Raw genomic sequence first — 21,954 nt, forward strand, 5'->3', positions numbered from 1 at the left:
CAGAGCATGGCAAGGTTGTGCTAGCAATTTCCTTCCATTCAGCAGGACCTAGCTGAAGCCTGAGCCCTCTGGGCAGCCTGGGCTCTATCTAGGTTGTGGCTGCGAGTGACAGCACCCGTGCCCCTTTGTTGGGTCCACCCCGATCCTCCGGCAAGCGGGGTATGGGAGGGGGCAGGGAGGGGGTAGGCAAGGTAACTCGCTCGGGCTGTTGATTAAAAACTACAGGGAACTGGGGGCCGGGCGGTGGCGCTGGAGGTAAGGTGCCTGCCTTGCCTGCGCTAGCCTAGGACGGACCACGGTTCGATCCCCCGGCGTCCCATATGGTCCCCCAAGAAGCCAGGAGCAACTTCTGAGCGCATAGCCAGGAGTAACCCCTGAGCGTCACAGGGTGTGGCCCAAAAACCAAAAAAAAAAAAAAAAATACAGGGAACTGATATGAGTCATCAGAGGCTTGAAGCCAGGCAATTTGTTCCTCCAGACTTTTTATCTCCTTAAGTTCTCTTAATTGTGCCTCTAAGTCGGCCTTACATTTTTTGAAGTTAGAGGGGACAGTCTGCTGTGCTAGAACCTGGGGTGGATTAGGCAGGCGGTCTGCGCTATACGGAGGGGTGGGAGGCTCAGGGAGGAAACCGGCCATGATCATAATGGGCGGCCTCGTCCTGCAGGGACAGATTGTCTTCAGTATCTAAAATCTCCTCCTTAGTGGGTGCGCTGACAATTATGGGGTAAAAGCCCTTGGAGGGTTCCAAGTCTAAATCTATAAGGCTTTCTGTTTTGGGAGGGGTGCTGCTGGCCCGAGATTGACTGCGGGAAGCCATTTCTACAACGGCTTCAGCCTTTTCAACAATGTCCTTGTTAACAGGGCTTTCCCCAAAAGAGTCTAATTCTGCTCCCGTAATAATTTTTCCAAGAATAGTCCAATAGAACTGCATAACCTTTCTATCTTTCTCTTTACCATATTTGGTATAGTATTGCAAAATCTCATCACCAATTTGTTTCCAAGTACTGCTAACTATTCGGGGTCTAGTGACTACAAACCATGGACAAATATCATGGACACATATAAAAAAATTTAATTAAGTCTTTTTTCTTCACTTTAACGTTTCTTTCACCCAGCTCTTTCTTAAGATCTTTAATAAAAACCTCTTCTTTAGATAAAGTAGCCCCCATTTTTCTGGGGCGATAGTTCCTAATCTCTGGGACGATAAAGTAGCCCCCATTTTTCCGGGGCGATAGTCCCTAATCCCTGGGACGATTGAACGGCGGTGTTAGTGATCACTTAGTCTAACCTTCCTGCACCCCGCCTTTAATAGGGTCTTACCGGCGACTTGTGGACAGGCTCCCGGGACTCACGCCTTTGCCGTTCGGCCGGGTGTTCTGTTCTTCGAGCCTCACGCTGGGCGCCACTTATGGTCTTCCAAAGACCCCGACCAGTGGGTTAAGCTGGGGACCACGTCAGTAATTCGCAATTCTTGAAGAAGAATCCGGCCTGAAATAGAAGAGGGACTGGGAAATAATGAGACTCAAGACGAGGGTCCAATCAGGAGTCCGTTTAATAAAAGAAAAATTAGACCTTTTATAGACAATGCAAAACAGAGAGAGTAGGAGCGGGGAACAGTAGGAATTGCTGTAATTTTCCACGGGAACATCTTGATTTTCCAAGGTTAATAAGATTATCATCAGTCAAGAGATTTACATTATTTTTGAGCAACAAAGTACAAAATCTAATCTCAGCTTGGGCCTTTTGACCCCTGTCTTTACAAGGACATCTTGGAGCCTAGTAACTCCCTAGCTCTAGGCTATTTCTATTTCTTTGGGTCCAAGGGCAAGGAAGGCCACATGCAGCTTGTAAGCACTTTGGCTAAGACTTTCAGAAACTTCATTTTGATTAGTGAGATGGCTTTTTAATCATTCTAAACAGTCTCCAACAATAACTGAACACTTAACATAGAATTTGTATATTCCAAATTTCGGGTATATTTGCTATTATTCTCAGTTTCCTCTTTAAACTTGTTCCTCTGCCAAACAGGGAAGAGAGGAGGCAATGCTAGGACAGGTGGTGAGTGGTCTGAGTTAAACACGACACTATTTTGAATCTCTGGCATCACACCTGGACGTTAGGGGTGCTTCTGGTGTCAATCCTGAGCATTGGTCCAAGAGAAACCCCCTAAGCACTGCTGGTTGTGGCCCAATTGACGCCCCAAATCAAACGAAACCCAAACTATGGACAGGCCACATGGAGGAAGGCCCTGACCAGGGGGCCCTCTAGCCTCACCCCAAGCTTGCTTCTGGCTGCACAACACTGGTATGGGGGGTAGAGATGGGTGGAATGACACTAAGGTCACAGCTTACCTGCTGGAAAGCATATCTGAATCTTTTTTTATCCAGATGTCATGTTAAACTTAGACTCTCTTCCTCCACTGGTCCATCTTAACCAGAGACTAGGTCAGCTGTCTCTGGAGCTGCAAAAATGGTCTCTCTTCCCACACCTCCCAAGCGTCCTTCTGCCACCCATCACTTCTCTCCCAAGCCTCACATTTTCTCTTTGCTCATTCTCACTAAGCACCTCGTTTGCCTAAGTTCCAGCCACATCTTCTACTTGAGCCAGGGACCTGGAGGGAAGAGAGGAGCTGGAGGCATGGAAAGATCCCTTAATTAGGTCAGGGTTGGGACAGGAAGTCTAGGCAAGGAGCACTTCTTTAGACCTGAGGGATCAGGTGGGATTCCTGGGATCAAAAAATGGTTAGGCACATGCAAGCCTAAGCTCCTTCTCTGCTGTACTATCAATTAAAGTCCATTAAAATGGTATTTTTGATACTAGTTCTGCAGTGTAAAATCACTCAATGTGCTGTATCCCCAATCCCAGGTACAGGGTTGCACAAGGAATAATCAAAATAAGGCTGAATATGAAACGCGTGTAGTCCGGCAATCTTCTACCTTGTATCTCCAACAAGCTGCCTCCCAGAGACCACTTCAAGTTGGACAGTCAGGAGATAGTAAGGGTAGATAGCTCAGGGTATTCTGAGTCTGTCCAGCCCAGGTTTACATATCAAACAATCTTTGGGAAGAAGTTGCAGGGCTGCCTAGTGGCCGTGTGTGCTTTTATGGACCGTGTGCTGCTGTGCATGCCTGAAGTAGTTGAAATGCAGATTCAGAGCAATTTTACCCTCTACATGCTTGACTGGATTAAGTGCCTAATTAGGATAATATTTCAACAAGTTGGAGTGAGAATGCAATTAGTACTTTGGTCTGGGAAGCCATGGTTCATCTCTAAGTATAGTAAGGAAAATTGGAACTAACTTATCTCTGATCCAGTGTCCAAGAGTTCACTTTCAGCTTACCAGCCCTGCAACAGAATGGAGCCCTAGCCACTCAGGAGAGGAAACAGTAGCATCATTTGCTAATGTTGGATGGGTAGCCAAAGAAGGAGAATGTTCAATGAGACAGAGGACAGAGGTCAGGTCAAAGGCAACCCTCCCTTCAGGATGAACTTCATTTCTTGGAAAATCCCCTGAACAGGCATATTTGCTTACCAAACCTGTTTTCAGAGGAGCCTCAATCTAAGTCTTCAACTATGGCAAGTGAAGCATTGCAGATTAATGCCCTTGAAAAGGAACTTGCTGCTCTCAGAGCTAAGACTGCCAAAACTGTGACCCTGCAAGAGCATCAGGATCTCACAGCAAATCCTGCATGTGTTACTACCCCACAAGCCCCACCCCCTCCTCCCTCCAGACTCCACCAAAATATTGGATATGGCCAGTTCTCCAATAAGGAAGTTAATGTTTTGAAATAAAGCAAATTTACTTTCCTTGGTGTAAAAAAAAACAAACATAAAAACAACCCTTGCTTTGGATGAAATCAAGTTGTAAACATAAAGATACAAAGAAACCAGGGGTGATCTTTATTCTAGGTAAAATAAGGTGTAACATAACTATAGCTATGTAGGTATTCAGGGTGGGGCAGGAAACCATAGAGAGGAAGTATAAGAGTTTAGGGGTTTCTGGGCTGTCTCTGAAGGGAGAGACCTGACCTCCACCTCAACATTGCTCTTAGTCAGCTGAGAGCGGGGCTTGACTGGAATGAAGAGGAGATGCTTTTTTCTTCAAGACTGACTCCCAAAGCCCATTAGCCCTGTCTGCCTCACCTGGCCCCCACTGGAAAACTTTGGATCAACTCCTTTGGGTTCTTCTCTCCCGACTGCCAAGTCTCCCTCCCTCCTTCTTGAGTCTTCTTGAGGTCCAGGCTTAAGAAATCTTCACACTTGTTCCATTCTCCAATACACTGAGAGTGAATGACTCACTAAACACACCTGTTTCTAATCTGGGGACCTCTTCCCTCTACCATGGGAATCTGCCTTAGCGTCTCTGCAGCTCTTTCCACCCTCCACAGAGGACCTGATATCTGTGGTCCCTCAGAAACAAGCCCATTATGCCCCCAACAGCCTTCCCTCTCCTTCCTCCTAGAATTTGGGGCTATCCCTAGGCAACCGCCAAGGGGCCCAGCAAGGTGGGTGCTGGGGAGGAGTTTAAAGGGGACACAGGCTTTCCCCAACCCCCACCCTCCACAAGAGGGCCTGGCTTGGGGAAGTCGCCGGCAACTTTCCAGTGTCCATTCTCAAAAAGTATAGTTTAATAGGATATTATAGGGTTTAATCTATGTTTACAATATACATAATATTCATGTTGTATACTTTCCTTCCCCCCCTTGGCTCACCACCTTACAAGCACATTTCTAGTCCTTTACTCCCTCACTCCCGCCGCCTATTATCCCACATTTAACCCTTTGTACCCTCAGCTCTTGGCTTCTCATAAAGCAGATCATTATCCCCACTCAAACCAGCAGCCAACCAGCTCCCAAAGTGAAAAAATAGACTCAGCCTAAGAAGAAACCAACACTCTGTTCCTATTTATCTACTCTCAGCGGCCTCCTATCATCCCCATTCCTTCATGCTATACCTTCACTTGCATCATACTCGATTTCTGAGAAGTCCCCACTCAAAGACATTTCCTGATATTGGACTGCTGGGAGTAATTCTGCAGACTCCAGAAGGCCAAATCACAGACCAAAGTCGTGTCCCGGATTCAACCCCGTCCCCCCGACTATTTCTAAAGACATAAAAGGGACATGTGAGAGGCTCAGCTGGGCTCAGAGCACTCCGCATGCCAGGATTTCTGGGTGTCTTTGCCTGGTATGTTGGGGGCTCTGGGCAGGACAGCTAGCCACAGGCCCCCTGGGCTGACCACCTAGTCCAGGGGTCCAAGGTCCCCCCAAACCTGGTGGGTCTTCAAGGCCATGCCTGGTTAATTGGGCCCTGGGGGGAGGGGGGGAGAAATTCCTCCCTAGGCATCCAAAATCTACAGAGGCACAGCTGGGCTCAGGACACTCCGCATGCCAGGATTTCTGGGTCTTTGCCTGGTATGTTGGGGGCTCTGGGCAGGACAGCTGGCCACAGGCCCCCTGGGCTGACCACCTAGTCCAGGGGACCAAGGTCCCCCCAAACCTGGTGGGTCTTTAAGGCCACGCCTGGTTAATCGGGCCCTGGGGGGAGGGGGGGAGAAATTCCTCCCTAGGCATCCAAAAACTACAGAGGCTCGGCTGGGCTCAGAGCACTCCTTATTCTTATGTTATGTTTTGCATATACAGAATGTTTATTTTGTATTCTGCCGTTTCCCACACCCATACAAAGCTTTTTTACTCCTTAACTCTCTAACCCCCTCTCAAACATCACTAACCTACATTACTCTTTTTAACTTCAGTAGTGTACAATCCTAATCACAGTCCAAAGATGTGCATTGTGTGTGACAACCCCAAATTGTTTCAAGATACATAAAATGGACACGTATTTCTTTAGAATATTTTGTGGTTTTTTTTGGACAGCTATAATTCTTACTAAATTTTTTCTTATACAGTGATGTTTCTAACCACTTTTTATCTTCTCTTTTTGAGCTGTTTAACAAGGAATTTTGGTGGAAGAGTCCCCCAGTTTAATGCTTATGATTGAACCATGTCATGGGAATCATTGTAATTGTTCTTATGGCCCCCATATGCGCCAATAACACCACGTGGCATTGCTTCTTATTTGCATAGGCACATTAAAATGGGAAAATACTATACATACAAATAAGATCCTATTTAATAGAGATTGGAACACACAAATCTTGTAGTGCAGGGGGACCTTACACCCTGAACATTGACATAACGACCTGGCACAGACCTCAGAAGAAAGGGCATAATCCATTCTCCCCTGAACCAGGGAAGCCATCCACGAAACATCCAAGCTGGTTTATAACATCATCTGGAAGCAATCCTCTACCACGGAAGACCTACACTGCTCAGACTTTGACCTGCTCAAAAGAGACTTCCCTTGACACTGAGAAGACTTAACAACAACAACGACCTGCTTACAGGACAGGGCTCCCTGCATTGCCCTTTGATTGTGAGGTGAAAGGAGAGGATGCTCCACATCCTGACTTCAATGTGAGATATGCAGATTCCAGGATCTTTAATACAGAAACATGATACCAACAACAGAGACTGTGTGAAAAATAAAAGTGTGTTGGCACTACAGACAATGTATTGGATTGGACGATCTAGCTTGCCTGAAGCCTAGACTTGGTCTTATGCCAGGAAACTTTAGGGGTCGGGTCTCTTTAGGCCAGGGTTATTTCTTTCCATGTCCCTCATATTTTGGTGGCCTATGCAAACAACAATTGCCACTCTAGCGCCATTTTTACTGTGCTCCTTTGACTCTAATCTTTAAAAAAAACTCACTTAAAATTTGAGGTTAATGTAAGCTAATATGCATGTATATGGAAATGTAAGAAAATACTATGCCTGTAATGTTTAAGGAGTTACGTAAGTTTTATGGCTTTAGATTGCTTTGTGTACTGTTAAGAAATATTATAATGTGTTACAATCTGGGGACTTGAGGGACAAAGTAATTGTACATGGATTCTGTCTTATTTATCTTAATGTTCTTTGGCTGAAATTTCAAAGTTAAGATATCAGCAAGGGGACTTCTGAGAATGTTATGGGTGATTGTCCTTCCACTGTAACTTTACCTTGTCCTCTTTCTTTGTACCTTTGTTCTCATAATTAAAAAAAGAAAAAAAAAAAGGAAAAAAAAAGGGACATGTATCTCTCCTTTGTAAATCTTAGATGTATTCCCTTAACAGCTATAACTCTTTTAAATATCTCTTATATAGTGGCAACTTTGACCACTGTTTTTCGTCTTTCTGATGTGTTTAATACTGTTTAGAGAGTTCATTTTAGAACCAAGTTACGGAGATTGTTGGACTTGTTCACTCAGCCCCCAGATGCACTAATACCTTGTGGCATTGTTCCTCTTTTGAATAGGCACATTAAAATTGTAAAATATTACATAAGCAAACAAGTTCTTATCGAATAGCGATAGGAACCCAAATTTTGTAATGCAGTTAGGCCTTATACCCTGAACATTGGCATAATGACTTAGCTCAGGCCTCAGAAGAATGGGCATTGCCCATACACCCCAGAGCCATAGATTCCAATTATGGAAACAACCACAATCATCTAACACTGGTCCTCAAGCTATGGCCTGCGGGCCACATATTGTATTTGTATCTGTTTTGTTTCTTCATTGCAAAATAAGATATATGCAGTGTGCATAAGAATTCGTTCCTAAGTTTTGTTTTTACTATAGTCAAACCCTCCAATGGTCTGAGGGACAGTGAACTGACCCCCTGTTTAAAAAGTTTGAGGACCCCTGAATTATAACATCACCAGAAAGCAAAGTCTCTACTGCGGCCCTGGCAATGACTTACTTCAACGAGTGTTCTCTTAACACCCAGACGACTTAACAACAACCTGCTTTCAGGGCAGGGTTCTCCGCATCTAATGGTGAGGTAAAACTAGAAGATGCTCCACATCAGCCTGATTTCGATGAAGGAAATGCATAGAAACCAGAATCTTTAACTACAGGAACCTGACACAAACAACAGCTAATGTGTGAAAAAATTTCACAGGGACCACAATGACTCAGGGGTGGGACAACCTAGTATGACTGTAGCCCAGAGTCGGCCTTATGCCAGAAAACTTCAGCAGTAAGTTGTATTTAGGCCAGGGCTTTATTTTTCCATTTTCCCCATATTTTGCTGGACCTATGCAAACACAATTGCCACTCTAACCGTCACCCAGGCATAACCATGACCCCTGTCACCCTAATGTTGACCGTCATCCTCACCCTGACCCCTATCCTCACCCTTGGCTTTTGCATGTTTCTTAAAATGACTTCATCTTAAATGATATTTTTCTATATTGGCCTAAGAATCAATCTACTAATTAATGAATCCAGGTGACTGTTCTTAATACATACTATATTAGGCACTAATTTCATTTTGTTGGGTGATAGCATTTTTTTTTGTCCATTCTTTCCCCTCCAGCTTGAACAGGGAAGAAAATATTAAGATCAGAACTATATAAATGTGTGATTTATTAATGCACAAAAAGAAATATAAAAGGATTTAGATGTCAGAACACTTCCATGGCCACCTTCCTGGATACAACCAGGTAGATTATGTTGGTTGTATTTGTTCTCTGGGCCTGCAATGAGGTTACTGTTCATTAGTCACCTTTTCTTCAATCATTGGCCTTCTAATGTGTGTCTTTTGGTGTATTAGATGTGAAATCTGGCAAAAGCCTAGCCCAAACAGTTTGCAAACATGGGGTTTCTCCCCTGCATGTGTCGTCCAGTATTTGAAGAGACTTGACCTGTCACTTAAGCCATGACAGCACTCTCTACAAACATGGGGCTTCTCCCCTGTGTGTTCCTCTGTTGTCTGATGGGGCTTGACTTCAGATTTAAGCCCTGGGGTTTCTCCCCTAAGTGTGTCCTCTGGTGTCTGATGAGATGTGACCTCTGACCAAAGCCTCGTCCACATTCCCTGCAAACATGGGGCTTTTCCCCTGTATGTGTCCTTTGGTGTCTCCTGAGATTTGACCTGTGATTAAATCCTCGTCCACACTCCCTGCAAACATAGGGCTTCTCTCCTGTGTGTGTCCTCTGGTGTGTGATGAGTTTTGACCTCAGACTGAAGCCTAGACCACATTTTCTGCAAACATGGGAATTCTCCCTTGTGTGTCTCTTCTGGTGTGTGATGAGTGTTGACTTGTCACTGAGGGCACGCCCACACTCCCTGCAAATATAGGGCTTCTCCCCTGTGTGTCTCCTCTGGTGTCTGATGAGAGTTGACCTCTCACTGAAGCCTTGACCACATTCTGTGCAAACATAAGGCTTCTCCCCTGTGTGTGTCTTCTGATGTCTGATGAGACGTGCCCTCACACTGAATCCTCGTCCACATTCTCTGCAAATATGAGGTTTCTCTCCTGTGTGTGTCCTCTCGTGTCTGATGACAGTTGACCTCTCACTGAAGCTTCGACCACATTCTCTGCAAACATAAGGCTTCTCTCCTGTGTGTGTCCTCTGATGTCTGACGAGCTTTGACATCACACTGAATCCTCGTCCACATTCTCTGCAAATATGGGGCTTCTCCCCTGTGTGTATCTTCTGGTGTTCACTGAAACTTGATCTGTGACTGAAGCCTCGACCACATTCTCTGCAAACATAGGGCTTCTCCCCTGTGTGTGTCCTCTGGTGTATGAGGAGACTTGAGCTCATAATGAAGCCCTGACCACACTCCCTGCAAACATAGGGCTTCTCCCCTGTGTGTGTCCTCTCGTGTCTGATGAGCTTTGTACTCTCACTGAAGCTTCGACCACATTCTCTGCAAACATAAGGCTTCTCCCCTGTGTGTGTCCTCTGATGTCTAATGAGACGTGCCCTCACACTGAATCCTCGTCCACATTCCCTGCAAATATGAGGCTTCTCCCCTGTGTGTGAGATCTGGTGTTCGCTGAGGCTTGATCTGTAACTGAAGCCTCGACCACATTCTGTGCAAACATAGGGCTTCTCTCCTGTGTGTGTCCTCTGGTGTGCGATGAGCTTTGACCTCACACTGAAGCCTCGACCACATTTTCTGCAAACATGGGGCTTCTCCCCTGTGTGAGTCATGTGATATGTGATGAGATTTGATCCATCACTGAAGCCTTGCCCAGAACTTACATACTTGTCTCTTAAAATTATTGGCAAGTCTATCCCTGGAACTACTCCACCTGTGTCCTTTGGATTTTCTTTCAAGCCTGTGTTAATATCTTCTTCCATTGTCATTTTACTAGAGCTATCTATTTGACCACTAAATAATTTAGAAAAGACTACTGAAATTCTTTTATGCCTCATCCTATTACCCAAATGTATGGAGCTTTCTTTGTGCTTTTGACTTTCAAGTATGTCATTCTTTGGTGTGTCATTATATGGATCAGAATGCTGCCGCCATTGGTTCTGATCACATGTATAGGAATTCTCTGATTGACGTTGCTTTCTTGCAGATGTTCCCAGGAGGACCCAGGAGGGATGACTTCGTTTCATATGACAACTGAGAAAGTTCTGACTGGAGAAGGTGAAAGAGCAGAAGGGACAAGGATGGATTTCTGGCTTGAGTTCTGCTGAAAGAGAAAGGTTTTGGTCAGAGTAGATGTTGACAAAGCTGTCTGAACCACATAGCTCTATCTCCTGCTAAAATCTGTTCTCCTAGCTTTGTTGATAAAACAAGATGATCCTAAATAGTCTGGTGGGTTTTTCTGTTTGGTTGGATAGTGTGGCCACACCTGGAGGTGCCCAGACCTTACTCCTGTCTCTGCTCTGAGATCACTCCTGACACGCTTGGATACTGTATGGAATGCTGTACTATACCTCTGGCCCCTAAATTGTTTTTCATTCCATTTGCATTCACTAAATCTTGAAAAATTCAGAAAGTGTGAATCCAGAAACTTTTGTTTTTGCGCAAAACCTAAGAGTACTCAGGAATTATTCTGTTTTCACTAAGCACGTATTCTGGCTGGCTGGGGAAGACCATATAGGATGCCAAGGATTGCACCTAGGTTGGTGCATCAAAGGCATAAAATACCCTACCACTGTGCAATCGCTTTGCCCTCTAACCTGGAATTTTTGGACTTAATATATTTAGTGATCTTTTGGTATACAGCACCTCTGTGATGTGGCTTCGAAAAGTATTTTACTCTCCTGAGATATAGTGACACTTGATTTTATTAGCTCAAATCATTCTTAGGGAGTTCCTATAAGGCAAAAACTATTCATGTCAATAGGAAGCTACTAGCATGGAGTTGTACCAATGGAGGTATAATAGGGCTATGGTTAGAGATTATGAGTGAATACATTTAATTTTAAATTTTGCCAACTAAAGTCATTTTTATGGGCTAGAGAATAGTACAAGGTCTATGATGCATGCCTGGCCTTTAAACAATCCTACTTCAATCCCTGACACTGTATCTGGTCCCCCAAAGTACTGCCAAGAGTGATTCCTGATCACAAATCCAAGATTAATCCCTGAACATTAGAGGGTTTAAACCAACCTCTTTCCAAAAACCCAAAAAGTCATATTTATAGGTAGAAACAGTGAAAACAACCAGTGTGGAAGGGATACAGGGAGAAAGCAATTCTCACTGCTGGTGAGAATGTTGTCTAGTCAAGTCTTTCTGAAAAATATTGATATGGCTCAAAAAAGTGGAAAGTGAGCTCCATATAATCCAGTAGTACCAGTCCTGGTGACAGACCCTAGGAACACAAAAACATAATACAAAAATGTCCTCTAGAATACTGTGTTTATTTAACACAGCACTATTTACATTAGCCAGAATCAATAAACAACCCAGGAGCCTAACAACAGATTAGTGGCTGAAGAAACTGTGGTACATCTACACAATGTAATATTATGCAGCTATTAGAAAAAAATGAAGTCATAAAATTGGCTTACACAGGGAAATACATGGAGATGTATATGGAGAGAAAGAGGGACAGCTATAAAATAGTCAAACTCATCTGTGGGATAGAAGAAAAATAAAAGAAAGTATGGTAATAATATCCAGAGAAAATAGACAGACCATAGAGAGCTGCCAGGACAAGCCCATGATATGAATCTTGCCACAAAGTGCAGTCAGCACAGAGCAGTAACTGCACTGAATTCTAGCACGACAATGATTGTGAGAAATAGAATGCCAGTTTAGACAAAAGTGGGGTATTGCGAAGGAGCAACATGGAGGACACTGGTGCCAGGAAAGTTGCACTGGTAAAGGGCAGTATACAATTTCTGACTAAAACTCAACTATGAACATTTCTGTAAATATGGTGCTTAAATAAAAATTTATTTTAAAGTATTAGTTGAATGAAACCTGGTTGAAGCAGCAACATAGGTGGAGTGAATATATCTTGGTTTCATGTACTAAATAAACTGACATGAAAAGGCAAGACAGGTTGGGAGCACTATAGTGAGGAGCTTGACAAAATCTATATTAGCTTTTTGCTGGTCTTGCTCATCAACAGTTTAAAATGTAGACAAAAATATATTTCTGAGTGGGCCAGAAGAAAGCACAGCAGGAGGATGTTTGCCTCTAGGCTGACCCAAGTTCAATTCACATCACCCCATAATGTCCCCAAAGCCCACCAGGAGTAATTCCTGAAGCAAAGGGCAAGGATTAACCCCAACTATTATCAGTGAGGGCACCTCAAAATAAAATAAAATAAAATTTCCTTGGGGATATCAAAAAAACAATAATGATTTAACGGCAAAGGATAGGGCAAAGGACATGCCAAAGGGACCGGAGATCTGGTGCTAGAGGTAAGGCATCTGCCTTGTAAACCCTAGCCTAGGACGGACAGCAGTTCAATCCCCCGGTGTGCCATATGGTCTACCCAAGCCCGGAGCGATTTCTGAGTGAACAGTCAAGAGTAAACCCTGAGTGTCAATGGGTGTGGCTCAAAAAAAAAAAAAAAAAAAGGTCAGAGCAAAGGAAAAAGACACCGGGGCCTGAGAAAGGCACCCAACGTGGGGCTGTGCAACCACACTGAGAGCACAAACAGCGAGTGAAGGAATCAGACATGGAACCAGGAAGAGTAGAGGCAAAGCTGCAAATTATTCTGGGACTCAGCATCAAAGGTTTTGAAAGGGAGCAAAAGAAGTCATGCATCAAAAATTTGGGAGGCCCAAGGCCCAAGCCCAGGGCCCCCATCACACAGGCCCATGACAATCCACACCTAAACCACATCCTGAGCCCAGGAGGGTATTCCCACACTCACCAGGAAACAGGCTTCGGGGCAGCCTCCCCAGGGCTCCTCCTTCCAACCAGGAGATTAGTGCAGGCTTTACCCCAAAATACCCTGCCACAAAAGGACAACCTTGGGTTAGAGACAATGAAGGAAACAGCACTCTGTGCATGAGTCTGGATCTTTAATGAAAATGGCCAAATTGTAGAACAAATAAAGACCAGAATCACTGCTTTCCATATGCATGTTGGCTATTGCAGAGATGAAAATAGGCTACAATGAAAAGGTCAAATTGATGGGGATGGATAAATACAGCAGAGGGATGGGGGAGCAATAGGTCAGTACTGGCTTGCACATGGCCAGTCTTCATTTGACCTCGCCACCCCTAGTACTTCCCTGAATCCTTCAGGGAGTGAGCACTGAGTGAAAAGTCAAGAATAAAACCAAGTACCACCAAAGCCAAAGGTGTCTTAAAATGAGGAGGCTGGAGGCTGCTGGTCCTGATCCCCCTACCATCCTGTGCCATTTCAGGATTTCTGGTGTGTGTCTGGGTGGAGACAGGGACCATCCAGTCCCTCCCATCCTCCCATCAACCCTCCTTTAACCAACCTACAAGGATGCTAGTGAACTTAATGATGTAAGGACATTTCAATTTATATCATATATTTCCATAGGAAAATATATTGGACCTACAATTTCTATTTCCTGGAAAATATATACCTCAAAACCCAGTTGAACAAACCAATGAATCAGTTTGCAATATTTTTTATCATACTCAGATAACCTTGATTGTTTAGGAAAATAACTTCTAAAGCTGATATACCTCTAGCCACTTTCTATGCAATCCATTCAATAGAACGCTTTCTTAAACACCCTGCAACTACAGTATTCCAACCTACCAAATGCAAAGAACAATGGGCAAACTAAGACACCTGCAGTTGGGATTTGGAGAGAAATCCTGGCAAATTTCCAAATCCACCAAAACACCTGAGCTTTATAGATGAGGACCTAAAATCAATATAAAGGAGTCAGTAGCTGGCAAACATAAAATATCTATAGATAAACAATTCAACCAGTTCAGAAGATGACAGAATTCATACAAATGGAACTGAAGGATATAAAAAACACATTAACAAGCTACAGTGCCAAGTATACACAGCTGGAGAATTGTACAAAGTTGAATACAAGATGCAAGCCAGCATTAAGAAAGAAATCAAAAAATAAAGGACAGATGAGTCATTGGAAGAAAATGTAAGGTACCTAATGAATGAAGACAAAAGAAATAACTCCAGATGATAGGAATACCAGTGGGAAGAAAAAATGAATGAATGAAGAATAAACAGCGAGGGAGATAATAACAGAGAAATTTCAACTCTCAGAAAAGAGGGTGCTACACAAATCAGAGGTAAATAAAGTGCCAACATAATGGACCTCACAGAAGAGAGAAGAGCCTACAGAGATCCAAATGGCCAAAAATTAAAACAAAACAAACAAAACAAAACCCAGAGAGTTGGACTCTTTAAAGCAGTAAAGGAGGAAGAACCTTAAGTATAAAGAAAAGAACATGAAAATCAAACTAGATCTCCCATTTAAAACCCAGGCAAAGGGAGTGGAATGACATACTCAAAGAATTAATGAAAGAAACTTTCAACCTAGAGTCCACTACTGAGAAAATTCTCATTTACATGGGAGGGAGGGTTACAAACATTCTTGGACAAAATAGAACTAGAAATATTCATGCTAACAACTGATTCTAAATGAACTACTCAAAGAACAATTACATAAACCAAATATCCAATTGTAACAACAACCCTACACAATATAATGGCACAGGAGCCCTTTATGTCAATAGTTTACTTAAATGTCAATGAATGAGACTCTTCCAGCAAAAGGCACAGAGTAGCAGCTCAGATCAGGAAACGAAACCCAGCAGGAAACTTTAAAGTTCAGGACAAAGATTTAGAATAAAAGGATGGAAAAATAATTATATAAGCTACTGAAAAACAAACAAAGCTGGGACAGCCTTGCTTACATCAGACCAAATTAGATTTAACCTTAATAAATTACTTAGAGACAAAGATGGACACTACTTATTGAACAGGGGAAGAATAGACCAAGTACTAACTCTGATCAACATTAGGCACCAAATATAGAGCCAGAGAAATATGTAAGGCTTTTACTCACAAACCTACAGAAACATATGGAAGGAAATGTGATAGTAGTGGGAGATTTCAATATGCCATTATCTCTGCTAAACAGATCCACTAGTCGGAACACTAGCAAAGACATAAGAGCCCTAAATGAGAAACTAAAAGAAGTAGGACGATGATCTAAACAGGACCTTTACCCCTCAAAAAGCTGAATTCACATTCTTCTCAAGTGTACATGGAACCTTTTCTAGGAGAGACATTTCAGGACACAAGTCTAACAAACATAAATTCACAGATAGAAAAATTATACCAAGCACCATATCACACCAAGCTGCCAGAGATCACTATTGATTATAAAAAGAAAATGTGGAGAAAAACCTAACACCTGCAAACTAAACAGCATGCTGCTCAAGCCTGCCAGGACTTACCAGCAGCCTGTCAGTAGTTATCCTTGAGCACCTGTCTGTATGGCCCAAACACAAAGTGTCCAAAATTATAAAATGACACCCAACTATTAACCCAAAACAAAGGTGTTCCCCAGATTCCTCTTTCCCATAAATCTGTTTTGATATGTAGATCCCACCTGGATTACTCTCCACCTTGCCCCGTCCTGGTGTACTGGGAAATGGCTTAATCAAAGAAAGAAGAGTTCTGATTGGCATAATGATTTGGCTTAGGCATTGCCCATACATCCCTGAACAATGGATACCATCTACGGAAACAACCACAATTGTCTATAGCATTACCAAGATGCAAACCTCTACCATGGAAGACCTATCACTGCTCTGGCATTGACTTACTCCAAAGAGTGCTCTCAACACCCAGACGACTCAGCAACAATCTGCTTGCAGGGTAGATCGCTCCGCATCTAATGGTATGCTGAAACTAGAGGATGCTCCACATCAGCCTGACTTCAATGAAAGAAATGCATAGAATCCAGAATCTTTAAATATAGGAACCTGTTACCAACAACAGCTAAAGTGTGAAAAAGTTTCACCGGGACCACAGAGAATGACTTGGGTTGGACAGACTAGTATGCCTGGAGCCCAGAGTCGGTCTTATGCCAGTAAACTTCTGGGGTGAGGCCTTCTTGGAATCAGGCCAAGGATTATTTTCCCATTTTCCCCATACTTTTCTGAGCCTATGCAAACAATGGCGATTGCCACGGTCACACCTTTACTACTGTATTTTTTTTAACACTTATTCTTTAAGAAAGAAAAAACCGTTTACTGAACTTAAAAACAAATAACTGTAGTAGAATACCTGTCTTGAATACAGGCAGGGGATGGCAAGGGGGGGAGGGGGAAATGTTACACTGGTGAAGGGGGATGTTCTGTTTGTGACTATAACCCAACTATAATCATGTTTGTAATCATGGTGCTTAAATAAAATTTAAAAAAAAAAAATAAAAGAAAGAAGAGTTCTGGATTTGGGCTGTGGCAAATACCAGAGGAAGACATGTGCAGTCACTGACTCCATTACTCTCTGCTGACTAGTTTGAGTTTTTATTTCTTCACCACTACCCTGCTTCTTCATACCTGTCTCCATGGGGAGGTAGGTAGAATTACAGTGCATGGGGTGATTTCACAACACTGGAGATTTTATTTCTACAGGACTCCAAACAGAGACCCAGGACCCAGGGGCCTGAGACCACCACAAAGATGATCCCTGACCCTCTGGTGGATAATCACTGTGATGGACCCCTTGAATTGAACTAAGTACATGTTGCCCCTGTTCTTTTCTTTTCTTTTGGTTTTTGGGTCACATCCAGCAGCGCTCAAGGGTTACTCCTGGCTCCGAAATCACCCCTGGCAAACATGGGGACCATATGGGATGCAAATGCCCTACCTCCATGCTATCTCTCCGACCCCACATTGCCCCTGTTCTTAATGGGTTAGAGATCCTTTCAGGCAGAAGCAGGCAGTGAAGATGACTCTGAATAGCATCCCAGAGACTATCACCTTTCTTCTACCAAAGGTGTTTCGTGTGAGGTCCTTGGCCCACCAACATATCGAGGTCGCTGATGGTATAAAAGCCAAAGAGAAGGTCCATCTGTGGGAGACATTAATAATAGCAGGGAGATGAGTGGGTCAGCTTAGGAACATATGTTCTTTCCATCCAAGATGACCTCAGAAGCCTACTACAGAAGGAGAAGATGGAGGATTCAAGTCCAATAGAGGAGAAACTGCTTTCAGAATCTCTGCAACTATCTTATAGGTTAATTTATTGATCCTATTTGCATTGGTCATTATATTGCTGATTAAACTGTGTGTTCTACCTGTATGGATTCTAATAGCTTCTGTTGTGTTCTATGCCCCCTGTAAACAGAAAATTTGCATTCAACTTAGTGGTTTAGTATCAGTTTGCATAGTTCCAAAGAAATGCGAAAGGTTAGATTTTTAAAAGTTCTAAGCTGGGGCTGGAGCAGTGGCGCAATGGTAGGGCTTTTGCTTTGCACATGTCTGACCTAGGATGGAAATGGTTCGATCCCCAGAAGTCCCATATAGTGTCCCAAGCCAGGAGTGATTTCTGAGCACATACCCTAATCATCACTGGGTGTGGCCCAAAAACCAAAGGGGGGGGGGGGGGGGAGAAAGAGGCTGGACTGATATTACAGAAGTTAGGGCATGTAACATGAGAAGAAATGACAATGATTCCATCCCAGGAACCATACAGCTTCCACCAAGCTCCACCAGAAGGGATTTATGGGTGCATATCTGGGCATAAGCCACTGGACTCCCTGTGCAGTCCAAATACAAAAATAAAAAAGTCAAATTGGGGCCCGGAGAGATAGCACAGCGGTGTTTGCCTTGCAAGCAGCCAATCCAGGACCAAAGGTGGTTGGTTCGAATCCCGGTGTCCCATATGGTCCCCCGTGCCTTCCAGGAGCTATTTCTGAGCAGACAGCCAGGAGTAACCCCTGAGCACTGCTGGGTGTGGCTCAAAAACCAAAAAAAAAAAAAAAAAGATTGTTCATGGCCTGAGAAAGGGTGCAATGTATTGGTAACATGCTCCTCATGAAGGAACGTCAGATTTGATACCAGCACAAATTAATAAGCACTGGGGAGACCACAGGATCTGCTACCAAGTGAAATTTTTGAAAGCATGAAAAGAAATTAACTCACTTATAAATGCTGCAGTCTCGTGAGGATCGAAACAATAGAGAGGAGAGTAGGTGACCATATATAAGACAACCAAAGGATGATCAATGGCAACCAAGATGATGTCAAAACCCATCAGGAGCGATTCTTGAATCACTCAAGAGGATAAGATTACAGGGTTCATGAAATCACATCACTTTTGGCCAATTCACTTCTGGGTCTATGCTCAAAGAGGACACTCTCAGGCTTAGGGTGAAGAGGACTCCAAGTTTTAGAAGTTTTAGAATCAAGAAGTTTTCCCCTAAGTTTTTCCCTTAGGTATAACTTTAAGTTTAAGTTTAGAAGCTGTAAGTTAGCCTGCTTCAAGCCAGAAGCAGGCTGTTCAAACAGAAAGAAGGGGGGTGAGGAAGCCTCCTGCTCTCTAGCCAGGGGGCCTCCTGCTCACTGGCCTTCAAAACCCTGGCCAGCAAGGCAGGAAAGAGATAAGGCCTGGCCCTGCTCAAGGGAGGGCTATATACTCTTAACTCACTTGGAGTCTGTTTTTCTAATAGATTAGAGACCCCAGTAAGAAGACCACCCCATCCTTAAGATAGGAATGCGACCTTGAGACCTTGAGCATGTTTTCCCCACAGGATAAAGTATGTAACCTCCCTTAGGTTTTAATGATCTTCTGCTAGGATTAATGACTGACAGCACAGTCATAGGCCAATTGCCCAACCTCGGACAGAACCAGGTTCGATTACCAGCATCCCATATTATGGGTTCCCTGAGCCTGCCAAGAGCCATTTCAGACAGCAGAGGCAGGAGTAACCCCTCTTCGCAGCTGGATGTGGCCCAGAACATACCTCAATTAATAACACCTTTAAAAACAAAAGCACCAGCCCAGGGCCAGGGCAGCTCTCACCTACTGCCTGCAGGTGCTTGTAGGTCTCCAACATCACATCCCTGTAGAGCTTCCTCTGAGAGATGTCCAGGCAACGCCACTCCTCTGGGGAGAAGCTCACGGCCACGTCAGGGAAGGTCACCAAGTCCTAAACACACAAAGAAGGGGTCAGGGACAAGGCTCATCCAGGGCCCTAGGGGGGAGATAGAATCCCTTATGGTCCTAGAGGGACTCAGAGTCTTTCCAATCTGTCCTCACAAGCACCCAGCCTCCACATCCTCTCTCCATAGGTACCCAAGGTTGCCAGACATCTTGCTAGACTAGCCTTACCTGCCAACAATAATAAGCCAACAGTATTCAAGAAGGTGCTTGGGGTGCTGCTTTTCACACAGATCACCCAGGGCCAATCCATGTATTAGATTCACCGAGCAAATCCATGTATTAGATTCACTGAGCACAGGTAGATGAAACCAAGCCTACAGAGCCAAAGGACCTGAAACAGCAACTGTGGATGTGGCCCTAAATGCTAAACACACACTAGACCCTCCTGCCGCCAGAGCCCATCTCTGCCCAGGCAAGAAGGTAAATTCAGGTCTAGTGAGTGAATCAAACCTTTGCTTGGGGATATCAGCACACAGGGTTCACATCCAAACAAATTCCTCCTGTTGAAGGTCAAAATGACCAACTCAGGCCGGAAATATAGCACAGCAGATGTATGCCTTGCACGCAGTAACACCAGAGTAACCTTGGTTCGATCCCCAGCTTCCCATAAGGTCCCTTGAGCCTGACAGGAAAAATTTCTGAGTGCAACGCCAAGAGCAACCCCTGAGCGCCACCAGGTATGACACAACCTACCCGCTATGCCCCAAGAAAAGAAAATAACCCAACTCCCAGCAACTATGGCTTCCAAAAAGATCCTTTGTTCCTTTTTCCCAATTAGAACTACAAGCCATGGGTCGCAGACAAGGAGGCTTTGGAAGTGCACCTGGTTTACTGAGGAGAAATCTGGCTGTACGGAGGAGCCTGACTGTGCAGAGGGAAGGACAAAAGTGTTGAGCTGCATGTCCTGGGTCTTGAGCAACAGTGCCAAGACCAACATGGACAAATATGGGATCAACCCCAGGCACAGGCTTGTGTCCCCTATGTCTCCTGGAGCGAACCCTCTGCATAGTCAAGGACAAGCCTGAGCACCACCGATGTGGCACAAAATAGAGGGCAAAACAAAAGCAGACACAGCACAGCACAAAGCACCTAAACTAAAACCAAACAAAGCCCACAGGAAAGTTCCTTGCTGTGTTTTTTCAGGTAAGGCAGATAATTCTTGACCGGGAGCTCAGAGGTAGGGACCCAGGCATCTAAGAGCAGCCGAAAAATACAAAAGAACCCTGTGCTGGACAATTCGGCCGGCTCAGGCCTCAGACAGGGCCGTCCCAGGCTGAATTCCAGAAGCTAGGAGTCCCAAACGCAGAAGCATTAGAGTTTCCTTTCAGCCATGGTGCCCTAAGTTGGAAAGGGGTCAAGGAGTGTTTCTGCAGGTGAGAAAGGAATGCTATGTTATGGCAGAAGTCCTGGGAGCAAGACAGCCTTGAGCAGCATCCGGGTTTGTGTTCCAGTGGTTCCACCTTGGCGCCTGGCCTCGAGTCTCGGACTGGCAGGGCTGACCCGAGAGCCTGCGTCGGGAGGGGGGTCTGAGACGCATCTCCGCGGGCACCGAAATGAACACAAGCGGAATCGAGGACAAAAGCAAAGAGCAAACGCTGGACCCTGAAGCGACGCCAGCAGCCACACCCACCCGCAGGTTCCTCCCTAAAACAAGGCTGAGCCCCCGAAGCCCTAGGGGGCTGCCCTCCTTCCCCTCCCCGGCCCTGCTCAGAACCCACGCCCCGACCTGGGGGCGGGACGCCGGGCGGGGAGGCCCCATCTTCTCCGGCCCGGACGGCCCCGGGGCGCCGCGGCGAGGCCGACGTCTGGAGGACGCTCGGCCGAGCAACAGCCACTGCTCTGCCCGCCCGGCCCCCGGAGCCACGTCCGCCAGCCGCGACGAAGCCCTGGTCGGAGGCCGGTCCGAGCGGAGCGCCAGGGACGGAGGGCTCCGCCTGCAGCCTCCCTCCGGGGCGCCGCCGCCCGCCTGGCCGGGACCCCCGCGTCCCCCTGGGCCCGTCCGGAGCTGCTGCCCCGCGCGGCCGCACGGAGACAGAAACGCGGCGCCCGCGTGACGTCACGCTGCTTCCGGCCGGAGTCTTAAAGGGCCAGGAGCCGTCCCCTTCCCGGCACAGCCTGGGTGAAGAGGAAAGGCACTTCCCAGTCCCAGTCCGATTAGGTCCGACTTTATTGACAAGATCAGGTGCCACTCTAGCGCGGGAATACCAAGCAAGGAATAATCCAATATACTGTCACCAGCTCACACCCCAGGGTGGAGGACAATTATCGACTAGAGTAGGATTGGTAGCACAGCACTGTCCCCCTGATCAGTTCTTCCCCCAAGATGGAAGGGTGTGGAGGACTCACTGTGTGGCTCATGTGCACAGGAGGGAATGAGGCTCCGTGTTGTTTGGCTCCTCAAGCTAATCCTTGAGGGGCTATGCGCTTGTTTCTGCTGTCTATTCTTTCAGGAGAGTTCAGGAGGAGGGGAGAGAAGGGCTGAGGAAAAAAGACGAAGGTCAACAA

General features: G+C 45.2%; 1 protein-coding gene and 1 pseudogene across 1 annotated transcript; one reads left to right on the forward strand and one right to left on the reverse strand.

Annotated features, from left to right (window-relative positions):
• The first annotated feature begins 3,173 nt into the window (after positions 1 to 3,173).
• On the forward strand, positions 3,174 to 3,793 carry LOC125997557 (mitochondrial fission regulator 1-like; annotated as a pseudogene).
• A 4,962-nt stretch (positions 3,794 to 8,755) lies between these two features.
• LOC125997558 (histone-lysine N-methyltransferase PRDM9-like) lies at positions 8,756 to 20,463 on the reverse strand. The gene is made up of 5 exons (XM_049765987.1): positions 20,273 to 20,463; positions 19,309 to 19,435; positions 13,187 to 13,267; positions 9,987 to 10,539; positions 8,756 to 9,650 (listed from the first exon to the last, which is right to left on the reverse strand). Exons 1-5 carry the CDS (start codon positions 20,384 to 20,386, stop codon positions 8,756 to 8,758), a joined length of 1,770 nt encoding a protein of 589 aa, XP_049621944.1. The 5' UTR covers positions 20,387 to 20,463.
• Positions 20,464 to 21,954: the final 1,491 nt, after the last annotated feature.

This window comes from Suncus etruscus, chromosome 19 (genome assembly GCF_024139225.1).
Source record: "Suncus etruscus isolate mSunEtr1 chromosome 19, mSunEtr1.pri.cur, whole genome shotgun sequence".
In the NCBI taxonomy this organism is placed as follows: domain Eukaryota; kingdom Metazoa; phylum Chordata; class Mammalia; order Eulipotyphla; family Soricidae; genus Suncus; species Suncus etruscus.

Excerpts from the sequence above, each read along its gene's own strand:
- LOC125997558 (XM_049765987.1), bottom strand. The coding sequence starts at position 20,386 with ATGTTGGTCTTGGCACTGTTGCTCAAGACCCAGGACATGCAGCTCAAC. Across the intron at positions 13,268-19,308 it reads CAAGCACCTGCAGGCAGTAG|GGTATTTTGGGGTAAAGCCT; the intron begins GTGAGAGCTGCC and ends CTTTTGTGGCAG. Across the intron at positions 9,651-9,986 it reads GGTCGAGGCTTCAGTGTGAG|CTCAAGTCTCCTCATACACC; the intron begins GTCAAAGCTCAT and ends CTTCATTATGAG.